Source organism: Manihot esculenta, chromosome 12 (genome assembly GCF_001659605.2).
Source record: "Manihot esculenta cultivar AM560-2 chromosome 12, M.esculenta_v8, whole genome shotgun sequence".
Taxonomy (NCBI): Eukaryota; Viridiplantae; Streptophyta; class Magnoliopsida; order Malpighiales; family Euphorbiaceae; genus Manihot; species Manihot esculenta.
Window position 1 is genome coordinate 34,065,525 of NC_035172.2, and position 9,011 is coordinate 34,074,535.

At 27.2% G+C, this 9,011-nt stretch overlaps 2 protein-coding genes across 2 annotated transcripts; both read right to left on the bottom strand.

The window, feature by feature from the left end:
• Positions 1–774: 774 nt before the first annotated feature.
• Positions 775–2,286, bottom strand: LOC122725243. Its single transcript, XM_043962225.1, has one exon. The coding sequence runs from the start codon at positions 1,188–1,190 to the stop codon at positions 861–863; it is 330 nt and encodes a 109-aa protein (XP_043818160.1). The 5' UTR covers positions 1,191–2,286; the 3' UTR covers positions 775–860.
• Positions 2,287–2,379: 93 nt separating this feature from the next.
• On the bottom strand, positions 2,380–3,871 carry LOC110628682 (protein SENSITIVE TO PROTON RHIZOTOXICITY 1). The gene has a single exon (XM_021775474.2). The coding sequence runs from the start codon at positions 3,755–3,757 to the stop codon at positions 2,600–2,602; it is 1,158 nt and encodes a 385-aa protein (XP_021631166.1). The 5' UTR covers positions 3,758–3,871; the 3' UTR covers positions 2,380–2,599.
• Positions 3,872–9,011: the final 5,140 nt, after the last annotated feature.

Here is a 9,011-nt window from a genome sequence, read left to right on the forward strand (position 1 = left end):
ATTTGTATAAAACTTAAATTTAAATTCGATTATATTATAAATAAATTTAATATAATTTAAATTTATTTAAATTATAAATAAATTTAAATTAAAAATAAAATTTAAATTAAAAAGTTATTAAAAAACTTTTAAATTAATTTTTTTTATTTAATTAAAAATTTTCAATTTCAAAACTAATAAAAAAGAATGCAGAAAAGTTATTTTTTTATAAAAAAGTCATGATTCTCCGTGTCCTTTCAACTTTCTATGTGAATTGGTGTTGATCAACGAGTCTATTCACGAGTTTGTTTGCGAGTCTGCTTAGGAGCTTATCTCACAAGCTTGTTCGCAAGTCTTTTCATGAGTTAATATGTTTATAAATTTAAAAACGAGCTGAGTTCGTGAGTCTAAACGAGTAGAATACTGCTAAGTTTAAGATCGACTCATTTATTAAATAAACTTAAAAAGTGAGCTCGAACTCAATTCGTTTAAAAAACGAGTCGAATGCAATTAAATTTTTATCGAATCAAGTATCGAATACTTCACAAACGTTTTAATTTATTTACGCTCTAAATTCACATTAAAATTAAATTATTAAATTTTAGGTGAAGTTAGTTTTTCTTTTAAAATTTTTTAACTTTAGGATATGATCAAATTTAAAATTGAATTGGAATTAAACTGAATGAAAACTAAAAGGAGTCTTTTAGGATGATAAAGTGAGCAACGGTGACCACGTTGTGAGTCGTGTGGCTTTGTTCTATGAGCTGTGAGAAACACGAATATCAACCCATGTAATGGATAAATTTGTATTTTATTATTATGATTTAACAAATTGAATTTTAATAAATAAAAGAAATAAACAAAATAACTATTGGCTACTGTTAGGAGTTGCATCGCTCACGAATATCAACCCATGTAATGATCAAAATCCTTATAATGGTCTTCACCATCAAGAAAATAGCCTTCCACCATTCAGATTGAGCTACATTATTCTCATCTTCATTTCTACTCTGATTGGCTTCCACATGCGAAAGTTTTCCCGGAAAATTCAAATTCAATGGAAAATCTTCATCTTCATCTTCTTCAGCTAGCAAATGAGGTGGAGGTGCGCCATCTTCTTCTTCTTCCCGTCGCTCCCATTCTTGAACATCCATGCCCCATTCAACATAATCCATATCCGCCATTGCTAACGCTTCTAAAGAAACTCTCATGGCTACTCTTTTTATTCAGTAAAAATTTTAAAATTCTCAAAAGAAGTAAAGATGGCAATGATTCTCTTAGAATTAACATAAAACACAGAGATATATATATATAGTGATATCTGTGGCATGACAATTTCGACCAGCAGTGGATGATCACGGGTTATTTAAAAATCAAAAGAGAAGTTTCAATTCAAAACCAGAATTTATGGGGGAAAGGGTAGTAAGATATTTTTCTAAAATTATTATCACAATTCCAATAATTTTCTCGTGATTTGTTGATTAGTGCAATGACAAAAAATTGCTTTCCTTCTATATACCATCAGCACGTTGCAGTAATATCCCTTATTAAAAAAAAAAGAAGAGCAAATTATCATCTTGTTTTTCTCTTCCTGATTTTTAAGTACAATAAATTGGTGGTACTAATGGTTATAATAAAATTACTATAATATTACGTTAATTTTTTTTAACCAATAAAAAAAGAAAATCCATTTTGACATAGCACGTTGGGGATGGATGGGTGCTAATCCGACCGACCATGACAACTCTTTGAAGACGCGCAAGTAGAAATTGGATAACTAATTATATATGTTGCATCATTTAGGTGAAGAATATGGACGTGCATAGTTCAAACAGTACTCCTAGGAGACGACTTTGATTCAACAATCCAGCAATGAGCAGGTAGGTGAACAGCCTGTCCACTACTTCGTTTTTGTGTAGCCTTATTAAATGTATAACAGTACGGGATAGAATATCCATGAAAATTACTTTACTTAATTGCAAAGTAAAATTGAATAGAAACCAAACACGACTGGACATAATGTATCTCCCGAAGGAACATCTCTCTCCACCACCATCTAAAAAGGGCAATAGCAGAACTGAGTTCATCGATTCTGTCTTGTAATGTTCTTGAAGCTCATGATTCTTTCCCTTGAAAAAACAGGGATACACATTTCATATAATGGACTAAAATAAAATGGATTAGAATGAAATAGATAAGGTTCTTCGGATTCCACAACAGTCGTGGATGGATGTGTGTATGTGAATATCAAGAAATCTTATCAGAATTATCATAATTTTGCCATTGTCAAATGGTGATGATCCCACAATAACACCATATTCACCTATCATACAACACTTCTGATAACACAAATATATCAAGTTGTGATAACTTAGAATCCGCTTATTTTCAAAACCCACATAGTTAAACGAGATGCAACTTTATTAGATGTCGGAAAATTATACAGAAATTATTCCTAAAAGTAATAGGAAAAGACACTACGCAAAAACGTAAAAATTAATGTCGTAAACCACTGCATTCCTCTTATTACAAAGAATAAGAATATGTATCCAACAACAGGAGATCATGCATCACCATCCATCTCCCCATTAGGCTGAAGAGAAAATCTACCTGATCAAAGCTAGCTCCGCTCAGTACCACCACACAAGCCCTCCATTTCACTGCCCCAGCCGTTTCTGGCAGACTCCAGAACATCCTCCAAATTGTACCCTTCAATGGAAGCAAACCCATCAAGCAATCCCTCAAAAAGCCCATTATCCACAGAGTTCCCCTGCAATTGATCCCCTTCTTCGATGGTTCCTTCCCCATTTTCATCCGCCTCCATAGCTGCTACGTCACTCTTTGCTCTGTCGTCGTCTTCCCCAACAACAGCCGGCATGTGGCCTTCAAACAACGCCATGTGCCCAAACAACTTATCTTTCCTGGAAAAGGTAGTTCCGCACGAGCACTTCCATCTGGATTCTCCACAGTGCTTCAAGTGGCTCTTCAAATCCGCCACCACAGAGAAACTCTTCTTGTTGCAACGATTGCACGAGTACATCTTGGGACAATGGCTCCTTTTGAAATGATTCCTCACGCAAATCACAGATTTAAGTGGCCTGAACTTCTTGTGTTTCTTGTTTCTATTACACCCCTCGAAGGGACACGAGAATCGTGTTTTCCTAGTCGCCGCCGCCGATGATTCCTTTCCCTTATCGGGCTTCGCAAGCGCCTCTGGAGTTTTGAACTGATTTCCATGAGCACGCATGTGCATGCGCAGATTAGCATCTCGCTTGAACCCTTTCCCACATATCTCACAGAAATGAACGTGCTCCGCCAGCAATTCCACAGCGTCGAGCTCTACTATGTCGCAGTCAACATCAAAATCATCCCTTTCCTCCACTTTTAAACTGAACACCGCTGGCTGATTCCCTTTATCGGAGTTATCCTCCAATGAATTAGACAGTTCCGCAGCAAATTTCGGATCAGGTGGATCTGAAAGTCTCTCAGCAAGTTTACCAGCTGTCGGAGGCTCGACCACCGATTGGGAACACGCCAGAAGTGCAGCGCCATTGACGATGATCTGGTGGATAGCGGAGGAGATCTCGGCGGAGACCATTTCCATCTGACCTTTGCTCATTAAGTTATTGTTGTTGACCGAATCTGCCAAGAACTGCTGCACAGAATCCATTCTCACCCGCACCATTGATAGGTTTTGTAGCGGAACACGAGGGTCGGCAGTAGACGGCGGGAAAGAATATCCAGTCGGAAAGGCGGCCGATTCTGACGGATTAGACATCGTTGTCTTGGTGTCCGGAAATGCAAGGGAGGAAGATGGGTTGCGGTGAGAGAGTTCCGATTATTTGCAAGTGAAGTTGATAAGCTCTCAAAGAATTGACTTGTTAGACTTGGGAAAAAACCAAGAAATCGAAAACCGATGTGGTCATAGAGGCACACGCCAAGTACACACGTGGCGTCCATGTAATAGATCGGGACCGTTGAACCGGATATGGATCACCTTGGGACTCTGAGGGAGAAATATGTAATTAGAGATAAATTAAATACTAAAATTAAGACTTCCAATTTATTTTTTTAATTAAAATAATTATTTTATTTAAAAGACGACTATTTCTTGAATTTTGTATAATTTTATTTATTTATATTTTTTATTACTCCATTTAAAATTATAGGAAAAAATATAATATAGTTTCCCACCTTGAGGAAGCCTTGACTTATGGAAGTGGACCACCCTGTTATATTTTCATATATATTTTTAATTATTTTTTTATTGGAATAATTTAGTGGACCTCACCTTCTTAGAAACTCATAATTTAGTGGAAAAAAGAGAATAGATTAAAAAATTATTTCCTCAAAACAAAAAAATATTAAAAAAAGATTGGTGTAGTGGAGATGAGCTGACAGCTGACCACCCTTTTGTTTCCCCTTTGGCTGCTTTTTAGAGTGTTGGATGAAGGAATCAATATTAAAATCTGACTTGCTTGTAAACCTTTTTTTCCTTTTTCTTTTTTCTTTTTTAGTTTAAAAAAATTACCTTTTCACTTAAAAAAAATTAAAAAATTTAGATAAAATAGCCATAATTTTAATTTGTGATATAATTTTTTAATTAATTCATACGCAAGCTCGTATTTAAATTGTAAAAAAAAAAAAAAATAGGTTAGCTAATTCTCAGATACAAGGTGGAGTGATCTTAATATTCTCCTCATTATAGCTTAGCATTAAATTTCGATTTTTTAAGGCTAATTTCAATGGAATAAATATTTTCTTTTTTTATTAAAAAAAACTCTGGGCAGTTGAGAACAAGTCAACCAATTTTACAAGAAATACAAAACTGAAATCTATGCGACGCTGCATTAATTAGGATCTGGCATTGTTAAGATATAATAGAAAATTTATTTTGAAAGAAATGTATTTATTAGTTTGATTTGCTTAGTCATCGCAAAAGGATATTGAGGGAAACCAACAATTATAAACATCTTCTCTTTTGTTCAGAATAAAAAATTTTGTAATAATTAAATTTAATTAATTTTTTTATAATATTTTAAAATAAAAGAATTCATTTTTTTAATTTAAAAAAATTTTATTTTTAAAAATATGAAATTTATAATTTTATAAAAAATTAATTAATATCAATATATCTTATACTTTTTATCAGAACAGGTGAACATCACAGTTATTAATTTCATACACAATTTTTGGTTCTCTATCCAAAGCAACCACATTAATAATTACAGATGAAATCTAATTTCTCAATTACAAAATTAGCGGTTAAGGAAAACCACTTTCATAAACTAGCTATCATCAACTGAAAAATTAACTTCTTTCTCTAACAAAAATTCATTCTAACATTAATTGTCACCTATTTTATTAATTAATTGCTTTTTGCACTGATAAAAATATACATGATTTATTTCATAACAAAAAAGATTGCATTTCATTACAAGATTTTTTCATATTAATAACGAATTTTTTCATTATTAATAAATAAATAATTTATTATTAATCTGATTAGTAACAGATTAATAATAGATTTACATCTGTTACTATGAATCTCTTTACTAATGCAATATATTATTAACGCGTAACGGATTTAATAATACGAATTTATAATGAAATTTAATAACAGATTCAAAATCCGTTATTAATTTAATAAAAATTTAATATATATATATAAATTAAATTTGTTATTAAATTTTATAGTGATAGAATTTTGTTATTAATTTAATAAAAAAAATAAAATAATATATCAAAATTATATTTCAATAAAAAATATATTAAAATTATATTTCATTATTAAATCCATTGCTAATTTTAAAAAGTATTAAAAAATTACATTAAATTATTAATTTATTTCATTATATTTTATATTAAATATTAATTTAATTATGATAAATTATTAATTTTGTTATTATATTTTATATTAAATATTAACTTATTATAAAATTATATGATAAAAATTTTAAAAAATAAAAAATATGAGAGAATGGAAAAAAATGAAATATAAAAGAGAAAATAAGGAAAGAAAGAAAATAATAATAAAAATAAGATAAAATAAGAGAAAAGAGAAAAATTAAAGAAAATGAGAAAAAAAAAGGAAGAAAAAAGGAAAAAAATGAGAGAAGGATAAAAAATGAAAAGAATAAAAGAGAAAATAAAAAATAAAAAAAATGAAAGAAAAAGAATAAAATATATATACGAGAGAAAAAAAGTAAATAAATGAATAATTTTTCTCATGTAATTTTTTTAATATATCTTTTATATTATTTATTAAAATTTAATAATTTATATCACTAAAAATTTTACTTTTTAATACATATATATTAAATATTAGCATATTAAAATAAAAAAATAAGTACACTTTGAATTGTTTTTAGTAGCTTTTAAAATTAATTGTATAAAAAATTATATTTAAATTGAACATGATCAAATTAAAAATAAATAAATTACTATAAAAAGTAAAATATAGTAATTAAAATTATTGCATTGGAATTAAATTATTATAGATATTAAAATGTAACATTTTATTATTATAAAACATGAAATACTATTAAGTAAAGAATATAAGTTTTTAGTTATCCAATGATTGATTTTAGAAAATGACTATAATATTCTTAATCCCACATTATCTTAAAATTAAAATACATTCTAATTTTTTTTTTTCATAATTTAAGAATTAACTTACAAATTATCGAATAAAACATAGGTTCATAAAAGTTAAAAAAAAAAAAAAAAAAGCGGAAAGGGAAAAGAAAAGATGCGGCTGAGCTCATTCAAAGTTTGCTAGGTCGTATCGAGACAAAGCTGATCCTACACTGCTTTTTGGAAAAAGAAAATTGAAATTACACTACTAATGACGTCTGTCATTACGATATTAAAAAAAATAATTTAAAATTTCTGATTTGGCCTCCACATGTATGAAATTTTTGCCGATTTGAACTTGTAGAAAACAAAAATTATCCATTTAGAATTGGGTTAAAAGAAATTACAGGTTTGAGATTTGACTATCAGGTAACAGTCAAAATTTTTGTAAAGTGCGTCAAATTTAATTTGACGTTTGTTAAATAAGCGGTAGACTGAATAAATTAGTATAGATTTTTTCAGTTAACCGGCGCTTCTTTACTTAACCTATCTCCCTCCCTATTTCTATCTTCTTTCTCTTTACCTCTCTCTCATCATTCTAAACTCTCTACCTCCCTACCTTCTCTCTTATATTTTCATCTCTCACCTCATCATAATTAAATTACTTAACTATTCTTTTAAATAAAAATTAAAAGAATTTATTCAAATACACTTAACACCAATTTAAACTTATACGTATAATTTATTTAATTATTTTTTATTTACTTTCAATCTAAAAATATTATTTTTATTTTAATTTTATAAAATAAGTTATTTAATTGAATAATATTTAGCTTTTTAATATAATAATTATAACTAATTAATTTTTATATTAGATAATTTATTACTAATAAGTTTTTATTAATAAATAGCAACTATTTATATCGTGCTAAAAGTGTTAAGAGATGAATTTACAAAGAATAAAATTAAAAAATATGAAAAAAAATATATGAATTAAGAATGGACAGTTGTATAAATTTATTTTAATACGTTATATTGCTCAATAAATGGTTGATATATTGCTGAAAAGAGTCCCACTGTATTATTTTAAAATTTTAAATAATATTTGAATAAAATCTGAAATAAAAAATTATTCTGATGCATTAATTATTTATTTTTACATATATGAAAATTTAAATTATAAACCTTAGAAATTTCTGCAAAATATCTTTCCTCTCTGGTAAAAAAATACTGTAAAAGAGAAAATACAAATATAAGAGGTATATAATTAATAAAAAAAAATTAAATTAAATTTAAAATTTTATATAGTATAATTTTCATAATAATATTAATTTTATAGGCGAAAGATGCTGTAAAAGTCATGTGTTGAATATTTTTTATTATTTAGAGTAAAAAAGAGGAAGAATATTTATCTCCGATAAACGTTTAAATGAAAGACACAAAGTTACAAAATGCAAAAAGATAAAGTATGAAAATTTCAATATATTATTTAGTTAAAAAATTAAAATTTGTTATATATTATATTTTTATTATAGTTTATGTTATACTCTTTTTATAATGAATATATAAATTTTAATTATTGAAATTATTTTGCAACTTTATGAACCATTGAAATTATGTTTGTAATGGAAGTTAATATGAATTATATTTAAATAAATATTAATTTTATAAGTAAATAATATTTTTTTTGTTTTTTAATTAAAAATAAGTTTTTAATAAATTAACATAATTTATTTATTTTGTAGTTATTTATTAGAAATAAAGTAAAATAAAAAATATAATGCAGATAAAATATTTTAAATTTTTGTGTAATAATTATAAATAACATTAGAAGTTTCAAAAATTTGTTTTGATTTACTTATTAATAAATGAAAATAAAAATATTTTATATATAATATATTTAAAATTTATTATATTAATTATAAAAATAGAAAATATTTTATAATATAAAGTAATTTAAAGTCATTAATTTGTAGTTATTTATTTAAATAAGTTATAAAAAGGAAAAATGTGTATTTCAAATTTTATGATAATAAATTAATGAATTTTTTTAATTTTTTAATGAAGCAAATGAAATAAAAAAATATTTAATAAATAAAATGATTTTTATTTGTGTTTGGCAAATAATTTATTTATTAAAATTGTAAAATATAAATAGTTTTTATATAATTCTCTTTAAAATTTTAATTTATTAATAATTGAAATATAAAATAAAAATTAATTAAGAAAAAAATTTTAAAAAGTCATTTGACACCATTTATATGACGCCAAGTGACCAGACATGTGTGGCGCCACTTGACCAGATATGTGTGGCGCCACTATGCATGTCTTCACGGTAGATAATCTCTATGATGAAGACATCTGTAATACCCGGCTAGATTCCGGCATCGGAATCCCTACCTTCCGGCGGAATCTCCGTTAGAATCTGGAATTTTGAAGATGCCAGAGGCTTCTAG

Coding starts and splice junctions, on each gene's coding strand:
- LOC122725243 (XM_043962225.1), bottom strand. CDS start 1,190: ATGAGAGTTTCTTTAGAAGCGTTAGCAATGGCGGATATGGATTATGTT.
- LOC110628682 (XM_021775474.2), bottom strand. CDS start 3,757: ATGTCTAATCCGTCAGAATCGGCCGCCTTTCCGACTGGATATTCTTTC.